The 16,527-nt window shown below is 48.6% G+C and overlaps 1 protein-coding gene across 1 annotated transcript; it reads left to right on the forward strand.

Annotated features, from left to right (window-relative positions):
- The first annotated feature begins 1,917 nt into the window (after positions 1–1,917).
- Positions 1,918–14,871, forward strand: LOC115408886 (troponin C, skeletal muscle-like). Its single transcript, XM_030119850.1, has 6 exons — positions 1,918–2,028; positions 4,917–4,971; positions 5,060–5,203; positions 6,212–6,326; positions 12,839–12,975; positions 14,435–14,871. The coding sequence occupies exons 1-6, from the start codon at positions 2,026–2,028 to the stop codon at positions 14,464–14,466; spliced, it is 486 nt and encodes a 161-aa protein (XP_029975710.1). The 5' UTR covers positions 1,918–2,025; the 3' UTR covers positions 14,467–14,871.
- Positions 14,872–16,527: the final 1,656 nt, after the last annotated feature.

Consider the following 16,527-nt stretch of genomic DNA (forward strand, 5'->3'; position numbering starts at 1 on the left):
AATGACACAACCTGAGCAGAAGTGATCAAAATGTTTCACCTGAGTTGGGGGTGTGACCAGAGCCAGGACCAGGGCCAGGGCCAGGACCAGGGCCAGCTAGGTCCAGGACCTGCCAGGGTCAACCTGGGCCAGGACCAGGGTAAGCCAGGGCCAGGGTCACGGCCGTGGTACGAGGGTTGGTATTCTCCGTCAAACCCAAAGAGCAGTGTAAACACTGTAAACATGGTCCGATCGCCACCTAACTCAATATGTTGCATCAGTCTGTATCTGAACAGAAACCATATGATGATAATGAGCATTGGAGGTAGCGCCACCTGCTGGAGGCTTCTGACTGGGACATGCTTCAATGGGTTTCATGAGTCCAGGGTTATACCTGAAAAAACTGTTATAGCTCCTCCAAACACTGAGTCATGACTTTCTAAGAAACTAAAAGACCCGTTGAATGTAAAGAGAAAGGTCCTCAGGGACGGACCGAGACTATCTGTATAATCCACAGAGAGAAATGAAGTACCAGATCAGGATCTGTAAGAGACAAAAGTGAGTCTCAGTTCAAAATGAAGTACCTTGGATCAGTCTGAGACAGCATGAAGCTGACACTGGCACTCATCAGAATACATCAGCCTCTCCACAGGGGGCCTTTATCCACCAGGCCCGTGAACTGAGGTGTTTCCTGCGCAGACCTAAGATGAGTCCTGTTCCTGAACATACCAGAGGCCGTTTACTGAGAGTGTGTGCTCTCCAGCTGATGTTTTATTGAATTCTTAATGTCTTTTGACCATCAGGGACTGTCAGCCCTGCTCAGGAAGTCCATAGAAGAGTCTGTTGCTAAAGCAAGCCGTCCCTCCAGTTTGGCCTCAACGTCTTAGGTTATTAGTCAAATTAAAGTTACTGTGAAGAAGTGAGCGTCTGCTGGACCCTCTTCAGTTAGTTTACAGCTGAGAGGTGAGATGCTTCTGCCACTTTACCTATAAGGTCAAAGGAATGAAGTCACGCAGCTGTTTGCTAATTGTTCGTCCAGCCTCACATTTTGGCACGGGAGCTTCTGGAAGTCTTTGGTGTTGATGTCTCGTGGGTTGGATCACTGATTTTCCAGGACCTAGGAAGGAACAGTAAGATAGATGTCTGGTTTATTCGTGACAAAGATCCTTACCTCTATCGTTCATCCTGACTTTATCAGCAAGGACACAGGAATCGAGCAAGTGTCCCTGAGCAGGGGTTGGTACCTGGAAAACACTGTCAGTGTGGTTCAGACACGTGATCTGGTGGTGTTAAACACCGCTCTCTGACTGGACAGGCAGTCGGTGGCTTCATGACTGAAGTGAGTGGGATTTTGATGAAGGTTTTCAGTTTCACTCCGTCTCTATATTAAGACTCTATTGACTGAGCTGCTAATTGTCACTTCGTCTATTTGCGGCCACACTTGATGTTTCTGTTTATTTGCCTATTTGACGGAGTGGGAAACACATACCTGGAGTGGTGAAACAGAAGGTGCAGCGGCGGCAGATCGCCGCTTCATTTGTGTCGCAGAGGTCAAAGGTGACAAGGGCAAATCAACAGCAGTGAAGACAGCTGGACGAGGAGACGGATGGGCAAACAGACACTCTGGAGGCCTGCCTGTGTGTGTGTGTGTGGTTGTTGATCAGCATGTGAAATGTGAAATCAAGCATCGCTCTGCACTGAGATGCCCAGTTGATCCTCTGCCAAAATAACCTCCAGCTGCCCGATGCCTGCGCTCGGTTTCCTTTTTTCAAGATAAATGTCACTGAGCTTGTCTGTTCTCTAAATATGGCGGATTAGACGGACTGCCTCACGAGGGGGTGTCCGTCAGGAGACGGACGAGCGCTGAACTGGCCGTGGCTTCCATTGGCTGGCCGGCGCTGGAGCAGGGGTCTCTGGGCCAATCCTGATGGATCGGAGTGAGAAGTTGGTGGGATGACAGGGTACTTATGGAGCGGAGGGCAGCAGCGGTCCACCTGAGGGAAGACTTTCTTTCTGGGACGTTAGCCTCCTGCACATCCAGCCACTATGGTAAGAAACCAAGCACACAATGATAGCTTTATTGAGCCTTGCAGGGTTCTTTGTTTTTTTCATTTCCAATGAGGATAAAATCCAGAAGAAACGAAGATGAAGGCGAGCTAACAGGTCCTCCGTCATCTGTAGCACAGCTGGACGTCTCGGCTTTAGGTCCTGGAACTTTTTCCTTTCTTACTGCCAGCGGTCTGTGGTTAGACTGGTGAACGGTCTCTGATGATGAACGGTCTCTGGTCAGACTGGTGAACGGTCTCTGGTCAGACTGGTTGAACGGTCTCTGGTCAGACTGGTGGACGGTCTCTGGTGTTGAACGGTGGTCTCTGGTCAGACTGGTGGGTCTCTGGTCAGACTGGTTGAATGGTCTCTGGTCAGACTGGTGAACGGTCTCTGGTCAGACTGGTGAACGGTCTCTGGTCAGACTGGTGGACGGTCTCTGGTCAGACTGGTGAACGGTCTCTGGTCAGACTGGTAAACGGTCTCTGGTCAGACTGGTGGACAGTCTCTGGTCAGACTGGTGGACGGTCTCTGGTTAGACCGGTGGGTCTCTGGTCAGACTGGTGGGTCTCTGGTCAGACTGGTGAACGGTCTCAGGTCAGACTGGTGGACGGTCTCTGGTCAGACTGGTGGACAGTCTCTGGTCAGACTGGTGGACGGTCTCTGGTCAGACTGGTTGAATGGTCTCTGGTCAGACCGGTGGGTCTCTGGTCAGACTGGTGAACGGTCTCTGGTCAGACTGGTGGACGGTCTCTGGTTAGACCGGTGGGTCTCTGGTCAGACTGGTGGGTCTCTGGTCAGACTGGTGAACCTGTGTCAGTGAAAGACCACCATCTCCTCTGCTGTGTTCTAGTTCTGCCTTTGTGATCTGGACTGATGCTCAGATCAGAGGATCTAAAGATAGACCGGACAGCTGAGGAAAGTGAGAAGACGTGTTTCCTTCTGTGACGCTCCTCACTGACGGCGTTCACCTTGAGAAAATCCTGTCAAATCCTCCCCTTAAAAATAGCTGGGAGTCGGCGTGCGGCCTCCAGGTGACGTGAGGCTGAGCCGGGTCGCACGGCGGCCATCTTTGATCTCCCCGGGATGGTGAGAAACAGCAGGCCTGTAACAGAAGACAGCTTCAGGAGGCTGTTTGTTTTCTCAGTGAGGAATACTGTCCCAGAATAAAACTCACAGGAATAAACAGCGGCTGTCAGGGACTGTCAGGAAGCTCGCTCCGTCCACACTGTCCATCTCAGACCCACTCTGTCATTTAACGCTATGAACAAAAACAAGCATCTTTCAGATGCTTTCAGAGTATAGTCAGTCTGGAGATAAAATAATTCAGTCTTTTAAAACTCACACTTATACCTTCACTGTGCTCTTCATTACTTTCTGGTCGGTTCCCCTTTAAGAGCGATCAGCCAGCTGGATGGGGATTAAACCCACATTCTTTATCAACTTCAGACTCTTCCCAGTTCTTGGCTGCTACTTCACTCAACCACTGAGCTCAAATTCTCAAATACACTAAATACAAAAAAATTAAAAATAGATATTACGGAGTATTTTCTATAAATCAAGATAAAAACTGGAACCAGTTACTTGTGGAAGTCAAAGACCTCCAGGTCAATATAGTCACATCTAAAAACACGCTGACAATAAATAAAACATTAAGTACGTCTTTATTCTGTCTGACAGACTGGAAGAAGAAACTGTCGTTAGATTACACACCATTGTAATGATTTGCTGTCAGGACGCCTCGATATGCTCCTGGGGTCGTTTCTTGGATGGTTTTGAATTTTCTTCACTCTGCATATTTTAATGTAATGAAAATAAAATTAAATAAAAAAAAAACCTTTATTCATCTGCCGTTCGAGACTCACAGAGCAGCATTACAAGAACAAACACAGAATACACAGGAGTGTGCAAATAAATGGTCTAAGAAGGAGAGAAAAAGTGAACTAAAATGAACGAACGTGTGTATTGATGCAACAGTTAGAGCAGTGAGTTAGAAATGATCTAAAAGGATGGACTGAAATGTGGGATCAGGTTCACTGTAGTGAACTGGTCAGAGCTTGAGGATTTAAATAGTTTAAATGCAGCAGTGACTCCACATTTTTATAAAATACACTAAACTAAACCAGGTCGACTCTGACAGCCTGTCGGTGATTAAACCAGGTGGTTCCAGAGCAGAGGATCACTTCCTGGTTCTGACTCCTGCTTCGCTGAAGGTGACCGGTTCACCAGCCCGGCGCTTAAACACCGTTACAACAAATTCCAACATTCTGCCAAGTCAGCATGATGCTTGTTGAGGTTCTCCAGCTGCTGAGCAGCTCCAGCAGGAATCCTTCAGACAGTCCTCATCCTGACGCTCAGACCGCCATGACGGAGCCGATGGAGGGCTGAGAGGACCTCAGTGAAGGTCCCTGTCCCGTATGACGGACCAGGGCAGGACCAGGTTTTCATAACCCTCTACCACCACCAGCTTTGTCTTTGCAGAAGATATGTTAATATACAGTATTTATCTCAGCCCCTCCTACCATTTCTCAAGAACTTGAATCTTTTAACAAAACATGGAATATTCCCTGCATATACAATTAACTTACAAAAAATACATTTAATCACTTTAAACTACAGGTTCATCTTGAAACAATAGTTCCTTTCACTCATTTCAGAAGGTGAAACCTCAATATTAAACAGCCTCATGACTCACAGAATGAATCTTAAAAAGTTTCTTTCTTCAGTCCGGATGATTGAAACCTAAAATTCAGTCTCATTCCAGACAACAAACTGACAAAGAAAACACCCAACGTCAATAATCCACTGATGTCTAAATGATGGAAGACTTGTCAGGAGATGGTGAACGGTGTAAATTCTGAGCGCTGACCCTTTGTTCTCTCTTCTTCCAGCCGACTGACGCACAGAGCGACGCCCGCTCCTTCCTGACGGAGGAGATGATCGCAGGTGCGTCTTCCTCCTGGTGTGTCTGTCCTGCTGCTGTTCAGCAGCCTCAGCTTCATCCAGCTTCACCGTCTGTCCTCCTCTCAACCAGAGTTCAAGGCTGCCTTCGACATGTTCGACACCGACGGAGGCGGCGATATCAGCACCAAGGAGCTGGGCACCGTGATGAGGATGCTGGGCCAGAACCCGTCCCGGGAGGAGCTGGACGCCATCATCGAGGAGGTGGACGAGGACGGTGAGACCCGTCGGGACTCGCTCCAGAGAGACATGCTGCTTTTATAGCCCTCACCTCCACAGCCAGCGGAGGATTACATGCAGCTGTCAGTTCAGCTCACTCAGCTCGGCCTCCACTGCTCCAACCGCTCATGGGAAAAAAACCCTGCAAAGTATTCAAAACAGAGGCTCCCAAAGCTGATGGGCTCACTGAGAAATCTCCTGAATTTCTGGAGGAACAGTGAAGTGACTGTAGTGGAGGCAGATTCCACGACATTATGTTTGACATAACCTGTTTAATATCAGATTTAATTTATTTCCAAAAAGGCCAGATATCATGACACCTAAATTACAACAGCCTAATAGCTCTGTTTAATCACAGGAGCGGATATATGCTGCATTTAACCGAGTCTCTCAGAAAGGAAAAGATGGATAAATGTGATGAAATACTTTTCCAAACAAAAGCACATTTTTAATTCCATGTGGACTGACTCAGTGTCTTTCAGGTTTACCCGTCTGTTCCATATATAGAGAGAAAGAAATCACCAAATAAAGCTTTCATGAAAGTGCTAAACAACTGAAATATAAAAACAAAAACAGCTAAAGATAGTTAAAATAAAAAAGAAAAAGCTCAAGCTACTAAAGTAGCCTAAACTGCTGAAAGCTGCTTAAATGTCAAATACCTGGAAGTGATCAATAAAGCAAACCAGCTAGTGGAAGACTCTACATGTCTCCAGTTCTGATATTTCTTTTATATATGAGTTACAGTTCTACTGAAAGTAGCTGGACTGTGGAAGCTTGTTTTTGAACCTGTTTTTATTGTTTAGAAATGTGACATTCTGAAAAGCAGAGACACGGTTCTTCAGGCTGGTACAGCAAGTCAGAGTTATGTGAGTTTGAACTATGAGACTGAAACCTGCATCAGAGCAGTGATGAGACAGACTAGTCCGTCTCTCCTCAGCTGTCCCCCTGTCTCCTCCACAGCTGTCCTCCTGTCTCGTGCTCAGCTGTCCTCCTCTTGTCCCCTCAGGCAGCGGCACCATTGACTTCGAGGAGTTCTTGGTCATGATGGTGCAGCAGCTAAAGGAGGACCAGGCCGGGAAGAGTGAAGAGGAGCTCTCAGAGTGTTTCCGGATTTTTGACAAGTATGACTCCCAGAGCGACACGAAGCCAGCTTAACCTGTTCACCTTCCAGGTGGAACACCTGACCTGACTTGTAGACTCATCTCAACATGAGACCTGAGAGGAGCTGGAAGAAAGTTTCAAACCTCAGGACACATTTAGGACGTGGTCATACTTGTTTCCATCCATCTTCTATGAACACAAATAGAACCTCGCCCATGAATGAACAGGCTACAGGAGATTGGTTTCAAATCCCAAACTTCCCAGTCCAGATGTGTCTTTGTCCCTCCATGGGTAAACTCTTCCCTGGGCTAAGACATTGAAGAAGGTTGCCTCTCATGGAGGGAGAGTAAATCTTAAGTCTGTGACATTCAATAGACCCCATAAGCCTTGTTTTCACTGTGCAGTAAAGCACAGCACGGGATGGCAAAGTTTACCCAGACCCAGATCTGTCATTCCACTGCAGAGAGTATAGTTACAGTAATCCTGGTCCTTCAGTCTTCGGTAGTCCTGGTCCTTCAGTCTGGTCGTCAGTCCTCAGCAGCACTACTCAGGTGTCCCAGTGAAGCTGTAAGCCTCCATTCTCAATGAAACAGCTTAGAAAATGTTTTCATTCTCAACAGCACCGTCCAGCTCTGCAGATATTCGTGTTATGTAGAGAAGCATCTGTGAATCGTCTGAAGATTAGGTGCTGACTCCATGGTTCAGTGCGAGTCTGCTCAGTACAGGAACCATGCCTGAGCTGGCCAGAGGGAGGCCACCAGTAACATGACGTGGCTCTTCTGAAGAATCTCCTGGGGAGTCCGTCCAATCAGAGAGACTGGCATAGTGGCATAGAGAAACATAGTGGAGGTCCTCTGGCCAAGGTAGTTCCCCTCAGGGCAAATCAAGTAGACAATGGATCGGCTCCTTTCAGGCAGCCCCCACCCTCCCAAAAAGTCCCCAAATTGCGTGCACCACCCCTGGGTGGAGGCATCATTCTCCTGGTGGAGGACTCCCACAGGAGAGGGAGTCCGCTAGAGCAGGGTTTCTTAACCCTGGTCCTCGAGGCCCAGTGTCCTGCATGTTTTGCCTCTCTCCCAGTTGGAACACACCTGATTGCAATGAGAGCCAATTACTGTGCTGCTTGTAACAAAGCCCAGTAATTAGCTCTCATTGCAATCAGGTGTGTTCCAACTGGGAGAGAAGTGAAACATGCAGGACACTGGGCCTCGAGGACCAGGGTTAAGAAACCCTGCGCTAGAGGATTCAAGCCCCTACAGTGGACTGATAGGATCTGAGCTTCCCCACAAAGACCACTGTCCCTGAACTGCCCTGTGTTGCCAGATGGCACCCACCTTGAGAGACTGGCATCCATGGTGACAGTCTTTTGGTGGGCCGGTGCCACAGCCAATGGGACGCCCTCAACAGGAAGTCCTGTCCTTCAACAAACCCAGTGCTAGCAAGCCCTGCTGCAACACCCTGAACTTTGGGTCGCTTGGCATCCAAGCAGGATCCATCTAACCATCTCCTTTAGGAGCATAATGATGGCAGGCCTATTGACGTCAGTCTCTGCCCCTCCGGCTCCTTGGGCCCCTAGAAGGGTGTTGACAGGAACCACAGCTCGAGATCGCCTGAATGGTTAGCAGGCAATGGTGTGAGGGACCAGTCTTTGTGGACTAATAGGGTGAAAAATGAGGCGGTGGGCAGGGACAAGGAACAACAAAATGTAGCCGGCCCAGAAAATCCCCTGAAGGAGGGACAGCAAACTCAGAGGAGGGCCACCTACACTGCTGAGGCAGGCCCTCGCCGGAGCAGACCGAGACAGTTGCAGCACCTCCAGCTGCAGACGCTAAGACTGCACACATCTACAATTCTACAATTCTACAATTTCATTTAGCAGATGCTTTTGTCCAAAGCGACGTAGTACAACACAAGCAAGAATACAGACATAAGAAAGAAAGAAACCATTAGTAAATGCTTCATTTGCTTCAAGTGCGATTGGTCAAGGGAGTTGCCATCAAGTTGCAGAAGAGGAGCCACTACCCCCCCTTTTTTTTGTGTGTGTGTGTGTGTTTGTGTGAGTCAACTTAGTCAGTGGTACACAAGTGCTGGGTTTTAGAACACCTGATCTATTCTTCCCCGAACATGGGGTCGGATTAAGAGCCTAGGTGTTCTCTGAACAATTGAGTCTTCAATTGTCTCTTGAAAGTAGAATGGGCAGGACGCACCGAGTTAGGTAGTTCGTTCCACCATTTGGGAACAACAGAGGAGAAGAGTCTGGCAAGAGATTTCGAGCCGAGCTGGGCTGGAAGCACCAGACGTCTCTCACATGCAGAGCGAAGAGGGCGTGAAGGAGAGGAGACCTGGATCAGGGAGTCCAGGTCGGCCGGAGCCGTTCTTGTAAGCGTTTTGTAAGCCAGGAGGAGAGATTTGAATTTGATCCTGGCTGCAACTGGAAGCCAATGAAGGGAGATCAACAGAGGAGTGACATGAGCTCTTTTGGGCTGGTTGAAGACCAGACGTGCTGCTGCATTCTGGATCCTCTGTAGAGGTTTGACTGGACCTGCAGGGAGACCCGCCAGAAGAGAGTTGCAGTAGTCAATGCGTGATATCACGAGAGCCTGAACCAGAAGCTGTGTGGCCTGTTGGGTCAGGAAGGGTCTGATCTTCCTGATGCTGTAGAGGGCATAACGACAAGACCGAGAAACTGAGGCCACATGAACCTTAAAGGTCAGCTGGTCATCAATCATGACACCCAGGTTTCTGGTTGAGTTAGTGGGCACAAGTAGGCTCGAGTGAAGTTGGACACTGATCTGAGGCTGGACAGATGGATAAGCTGGACAGACCATGAGTTCAGTCTTAGACAGATTTAGCTGAAGGTGGCGTTCCTTCATCCAGGTGGAGATATCAGCCAGACATGCTGATATCCGAGCTCAGACTGTGGTGTCGTCAGGTGGAAAAGAGAGGAAGAGCTGAGTGTCGTCAGCATACAGTGGTAGGAGAAGCCATGGGAGCGAATCACTGCACCAAGTGAGGTGGTGTAGAGAGAAGAGTAAGGGGCCAAGCACCGACCCCTGAGGGACCCCTGTTGATAGGCCATGTGACCTTGACACCTCCCCTCGCCATGACACTCTGAAAGATCTGCCTGTGAGGTAGGACTTGAACCACAACAGGACGGAACCTGAGATGCCAAGGTCAGAGAGTGAGGAGAGGAGGATTTGATGGTTCACGGTGTCAAAGGCAGCAGACAAGTCCAGCAGCAGTAGGACAGAGGACTGACCAGCAGCAGGAGGACAGAGGACTGACCAGCAGCAGGACAGAGGACTGATCAGCAGCAGGAGGACAGAGGACTGACCAGCAGCTCTTGCCAGCCGCAGAGATTCTGTGACTGAAAGGAGTGCAGTCTCGGTGGAGTGGTCGCATCTGAAGCCTGACTGAAAAGGGTCAAGTGGGTTGTTGTTCCGCAGGTGTTCAGAGACTTGGTTAAATACTGAGTGCTCCATTATTTTCGACAGGAATGGTAGAAGTGAGACTGGCCTGTAGTTTTCAACCTGGGCTGGGTTGAGATGAGGCTTTTTTAGTAGTGGGGTGAAGCGGGGCTTGTTTAAAAGTAACAGGAAAAATGCCGGTTTCCAGGGAGGAATTGACAATGTGCGTGACTGCAGGTTTGATTATGGACCAGATGGACTGCAGACTGCTGGTGGGTATTGGATCCAGAGGACATGTTGTCGGTTTTGAGCTCAGAAGAAGTCTGGAGACCTCATCCTCACTCAGAGAAGCAAAAGAGCAGAGAGAAGGAGCAGTAGTGGGTTTGAGCTGACTGGGCTGGTCAGGCTCAGAGAACTGGTTGCTGATTGCAGCCACCTTTTCAGTGAAAAAGGAGGCGAACATATCAGGAGTCAGCTCAGTGGACGGCTGAGCAGCTGGAGGAGAAAGCAGGGAGTTGAACGCCATAAACGTTTTTCTGGAACCAGAAGCTGCACAGATCTTGTTCTGATAAAAAGCTTTCTTTGTGGACTGCAAGCGGAAGGTAAAGGAAGCAAGTTTCTGTTTGGACGAGGACAAATCAGCGGGCTCTTGGGATTTACGCCACTTTCTTTCTGCTGCCCTGAGTCCAGCTCTTTGTTCTCTCAGAACTTCTGAGAGCCATGGACTTGGTTGTTTTGTCTTGGCTGGTTTCGACACCCGGGGACAGAGTTTGTCCAAAGAGGACACCAGAGAGCAACACAGTGTTTCTGTAGCCTCATTAACAGGAAGCGATGAGAAGTGAGAGTAGTCCGGCAGGACAGAGCTCACCTCCTCAGACAGCTGAGCTGCTGTGAGGGACTTCAGGTTTCTGCGGAAGGAGACCATCTGTGTCGGTGTCTGCAATGGCAGAAAGGCAGCCGCAAATTTTACCAAGAAATGGTCAGATAGGTGTAGTGGAGTAACTGTCACCTCTGCTATGGAGCAGTTACGAGTCAGCACCAAGTCAAGGATTTTGCCAGCTTTGTGGGGGGGAGGAGGCGGAGCCAGTACCAGAGCAAAGGAAGCCATCAGTGCCAAGAAGTCCTGTGCCTGGGGTTTGTCAACGTGAATGTTCATGTCTCCCATGACAATCAGTGGTGTGCCATCATCAGGGATGTCAGAGAGTAACATGTCCATTTCAGAGACAAAGCCATCCAGATTACCCCCTGGTGGGCGGTACACAACCAGAATATATGCTTTGATGGGAGTAGTGACCATTAAAGCATCATATTCAAACGTTGTGTTGTTGTTCGACGGGCACAGTGAGGAGAAGGACCAGTTGTCCGGAATGAGAATGCCAGCACCACCTCCTCGGCCAGTAGAGCGAGGGGTGTGGCTTAGCACAGCGGACGCAGAGAGTGCAGCTGGTGTAGCTGAGTTTTCTGGGCGGATCCATGTCTCAGTCAGGGCTAGGACCTGAATGTTTGAGAGTTTCATCAGAGAACTGATGAATTCTGTCTTATTAACTGCGGACTGACAGTTCCAGAGACCGAAGGTAACTGAGTGTGGGGTGGGACCACTTCCAGAGAGAGCAGACAGGTTGTGTTGAATTGCGTTTACGGAGGACTACGCGTCTTTTCCGGTTGCCGATGATGACTGGGATACGTAAGAAACACATTGTGCGTTAGACTGTGACAGACAGACCTTAGTGAAGCCGGTGTCCTTGCTCGGTGTGCGTTAGACTGTGACAGACTGACCTTAGTGAAGCCGGTGTCCTCGCTCGGTGGACTCGCGCAGGCAGACTCGCAGGTCTTTACCCTCTGTGGGCTGACGCTGTGGCTGACGCCAAAGCGCAGTCTGTGCTGTGAAGTACCTGACGGAGTCACAGCTGTTTCCAACTTGACTGATTGCGCCCGGCTGACATCTGCTTTCATTCACCATCCATGGCCCAAGAACAGTAGCCGTGTGGCTAACCAGTGAAACTAGGTCGTAAGGTAACACTCACTGTGTGCTAAACAACCACAGTGGGGCCCAATAAGCCAGGGAAACAGCACAAGGCGGCCTTACAATCAACAATTAAGCTAACACAAGCCCTGTTGCTAAACAACCAGGATTGTGTATGCTCGTAAGCCCCGGTGCCTGAGCGGTTCTCCGGGGAGGAGAGCAGTGCTGCTGTCCACCCGACACTCTATCGAAGACAAGAGCAACCCTAGCGTCTGCCGGGAGGTTAAGAGTGAATCCCTCGACCAGAGGAGGCGCTGCAGTGGAGCCACCTCATGCTTAAAACGAAGGTGCAAAAATGGGGCAACTGCCATCACAGCCTGTTGAGGGCGAAATTCGCTGCTCCGACCAACATGGTCACAATGCCAGAAGTGACATAGTATGATGCTATAGGCTAGTCTGGTAATCTTTAGAGTTGTATTTGAACTACAGGCCAGAAGAAGAGGAGTTGAACCTGGGGTGACCTCGGAACTTAATACCTTTCTAGGGTCACCCAGGGGTCACAGGTGTGATTGTTGATATGCATACTATAAGCGTGCATGCACTAAGGGATCATTCAGTGCTTTCAGCACCACCTTCTGGCCATCAGGAGGGATGAAATAGAACAATCAGTGTGTGTAAAAGTGGCACATACAGACCACAACCTAGTGCTTACACGGCTGATGAACTGTTTAAACACAGTGGTTTGTCCAGAGTGGTGGTCATTTCTACCAATCAGCATACGACAGTGTTGAAACTCCTCTCTGTGGAACCCGTACCGGAGCGCCTGGAACTTCAACTGAGGAGAACTGAGAAGAGGTCGGGGTTGGATATGGGTCTTTGAGTACTCGCCACAACTTTACTCAGTGGAAACGCACAACAACCCAACCTGTGCCGTGATGTACCAACAAAAGAGGTGCTGTGGAAATGAGGCTAACTGGACTCTACGGTGCCGTACTGTACACCTGCTTTTGACAGGTGTACCAGCCTAGTCAAACTCCTCACCTGCAACAGTGGAAATGAAGCTTCATGGCTTTTATGGCTGCTAGACATATGAACTTTAAAAACCTTTTCATTGAAATCTTCAGGGATTTGTTGGTAATTTGTTGTTTTTGTCTGTTCACAGGAACTGCGATGGTTTTATTGACAGGGAGGAATTCGGAGACATTCTTCATCTCACTGGAGAGCCGGTTGCAGAGGAGGATATTGATGAAATGTTTGGGGAGTCGGATACAAACAAAGACGGAAAGATTGATTTTGACGGTAAGACAGGCCTATAGATCGAGGGAACTGTTGTAATCCTGCTTGACGGAGGTCTGCACTCTGCCACTGCTTTTCTACTTAATCATGTAATGATTATATGAAATACATACTCAATACTAATTGGTTTGGAGTATTTGGCAGTCTCCGTCCTGAGGGACTGACTGAGTCTATGAGACTGAAGATGAGCGATATCAGCATGTTCATCAGGAGCAGTGAAGCTAACAGCAGGGTGGTAGTTCAGGTGAAAATAAAATCACTGATTATGGTATTCTAATTATGCCTACAGCTCCAAACAGTTCTGACTACCTGTCAGAATTTGTCCATCGCTTGGACAGATTCAAATGTCAGTGACAAGCTGAGACGATCCAGAGTCGACTTTATGACATTTTGATATATGTGAGCATTAATGTACCTAAATACTTCATATTAGCAGTATACCAAGGATGTGACGTGATGGCGGTGCTTGGGTGGAGGAGACAAATCAACCCTTCCACCAAAAAGAATCTGGAACACAAGGAGAAACATATCTGTTTTCCCTGCATGTTAGATTTTCACCTCTTTACACCGATTACATGCATTATTGGCAAAACCTGATGAGAAAAACAATCAGAAAACTTTGTGTTTAATGATAATGACAGTATTTTGCCTGGACCACAAAACCCAGTCTGGTTGTATGTTTTGAGAAGACTGGAGAAAAACACATGGTGAGACATAGTGAGATTTATTGATGCAGATCGAACAATCAAGATCACATCTGAACTGTTGATTTAGTGAGAAGGAAGTCTGTACAAATAAGAAAATTAACAACAAAATCCAGAAAATGACAGTAAAAGAACTAACTCAATCTATTAAATAAATTATACTTGATTCAGGGCTTATCTAACCACACTCACTACATTTCTCTTTTTCTCATTTGTTTGATCTCTGATCTTTCATTTTAAAGTTGATATTGATCAATAAATTCTGTACTACCAAGACACAGATATGGATCAGAAGCATTGTACATTTATTTATTTATTTATTTATTTATTTATTTATTTATTTATTAAGAAATTACTCATTGATGCATTTTTCATGTTGGAATGAATGGATAGATTTGAAATAGTGAACGCTTATGTGTGAAGAAGGTTCAAGACTGTTCTTATCGAACTCTTTAAAGAAAAGCTGAAGAACATCTGACATTTCCTGATTCGGGGTCTGTGGAATCAGGTCAGTCTGGGGTTTGGACAGAGTTCAGACGGTTTGTGGTGCGATGAGAGACCTCCCATGAGGGAAGGGCAGTACATCCTGATGACGAGGCTTTTATGAAGCAGCTTCCTGGTTCTGGTCAGTCAGGTGTGGATGATGTTAGAGCAGAGACTGAGACAGCAATGTGATCATCTGCTCCTTGGTTTAACTCACTCCATCATTGGTCAGTTTTGGTGTTTGATTGACCGTTGCGGTCTCTTTTTCTACCCAGAGTTTCTGAAGATGATGGAGAACGTCCAGTAGCTCCACCAGGCCGACATTCCTTGGGGATCCTTCCAGAGAGAAAACTGAAGCTCTGCTGCAACACGAAGCAGCTCCGATCCAAATGCCGCAAAAACCTTCAGAAGGATGAATGTGACGTAGTTTATGAGGTGTCTCTCCAGACCTCCTCCCCCCACCCCACCCCCTCCAGGGGGCTTGTTGAGGATGCCTATAAATACCCATCCAAACCTTTTAAGACGAAGACGCTGTCGGCCGGCCGCCTCCTTGCCTCGGCCACCCAGCTGCCCTCTTTGGCAGCTGCTGTTTCTCCAGGAAACGCTACACCGTCTACCATAGCGCCAACCCCACCCCCAGCCCCACCCCCTCCTCCTCTAACACTGAATATCTTCTCCACCCTGTTCTGTGCTTTCTAAATAAACCTGTCTTCCTCCAGTCCTCGTTCCTGTTTGCCAGTTATTGTGCCGTGGTGGTGAGCCTCATCTGCTGTGAATGTTATCTCTGCTGCCAACTTTTTAATTCAAGTCCATCTCCCCGTCTGTCATCAGACTCTTCATACACAGGAACAAGCACAAACACCACACCCCGTCTTATCTGCCTACCCCAGCTCTCAATTCATCCTCGCTTCCAAACACACATCAGAATCAGGAACAGATTTATTACCGGATATAATTCTAGTGGGTTGGTGCAAAATAAAAACAGAGGAAGAAGACCAGAGACCAGAACAACAGTGCAAACAACAGCGAAAAGACGTGGTTATGTCAGTGTTGTGAAAGGATGGACAACACCAACAAAACTGCTCATCTGGTCCATCAGAGAACGTCTCTATCTGAGGAAAGTGTCAGGAATCTCCTCCAGAGCCGTTCATCCCTCCCTGTGACTGATCTTCACCATAATCCGAGGCCGCTGCTTCAGAGCGAAGCCGAGTGGACGGTCCAGACAGGAGTCTCCACACAGGCCGGGCGAGAGCGGGACAGTCAGGTCTCCCGTTTGGAAAGTTCAGATGTTGCTGCAGAGTGTGTATCCTGCAGAGCCCCTCATCCCTCCCCTGTCTGCAGGCCTGCTCGTCCCTCAGTAGCCCACCCTCCCCTTTTAGTCTCTGGCCTTCCCCTCCCTTCAGGAAACACCCGCCTTATAAAGAGCATCAGGTTGTCTTCATACTGCTACACAGAACCAGAGGGCAAGGGCGCCCTGGTCAGGTGACCAGGACCCACGGTGCTTTCACCTCTTTTCCACTGTAACAGGAAGTTGAGATCGTGTCCTCCCAGTTGATGTTCCGTTAGAAATTAATCATTCAAAATCCGGCTTGCTAGCCTGCCAGAGGCTAAACTAAGAGCTGACTGATGCTGTGAGGCCATTAGCTTAGCCACTGTTAGCTTAGCCACTGGCGTCAGTCAGCTGCTAGTTGAGCCGTCATTAGCTTAGCCTCCAGTGTTAGTCAGCTGCTAGCTGAGCCGTCATTAGCTTAACCACCGGCATCAGTCAGCTGCTAGTTGAGCCATCACTAGCTTAGCCTCCAGTGTCAGTCAGCTGCTAGCTGAGCCGTCATTAGCTTAGCCACTGGCCTTAGTCAGCTGCTAGCTGAGCCGTCATTAGCTTAGCCTCCAGTGTCAGTCAGCTGCTATCTGAGCCGTCATTAGCTTAGCCACTGGCCTCAGTCAGCTGCTAGCTGAGCCGTCATTAGCTTAGCCACTGGCCTCAGTCAGCTGCTAGCTGAGCCGTCATTAGCTTAGCCACCGGCCTCAGTCAGCTACTAGCTAGCTGAGCCATTCTGGAGGATTCGCTCCATCCTGGAACATCGCCAGGCGGGGCGCGATGTGGACTTCTGGGATGTTGTTAAAGACTCTGAAACGCTGTTAGTCCCGGACAGAGCGGGACAGGTGGTCACTCCACTCCCTGGCTGCTATTCAGAGCTGAGGAGGAGGCTCGGTCCCTCACAGTGGCGGGGGGTGGGGAGGGGTGGGGAAGCAGGATGGGGAGATGGAGCTGTGTTTTTCTGCAGGTATTTAGTTTCACACACATTGAAAATCCATCACCACAAAACCAAAAACCTACTGAGAAATCTGGGCCTCCTCCCATGTGGTT

This window comes from Salarias fasciatus, chromosome 20 (assembly GCF_902148845.1).
Source record: "Salarias fasciatus chromosome 20, fSalaFa1.1, whole genome shotgun sequence".
In the NCBI taxonomy this organism is placed as follows: domain Eukaryota; kingdom Metazoa; phylum Chordata; class Actinopteri; order Blenniiformes; family Blenniidae; genus Salarias; species Salarias fasciatus.

Excerpts from the sequence above, each read along its gene's own strand:
- LOC115408886 (XM_030119850.1), top strand. Across the intron at positions 4,972-5,059 it reads GACGGAGGAGATGATCGCAG|AGTTCAAGGCTGCCTTCGAC; the intron begins GTGCGTCTTCCT and ends CCTCTCAACCAG. Across the intron at positions 12,976-14,434 it reads CGGAAAGATTGATTTTGACG|AGTTTCTGAAGATGATGGAG; the intron begins GTAAGACAGGCC and ends TTTTCTACCCAG.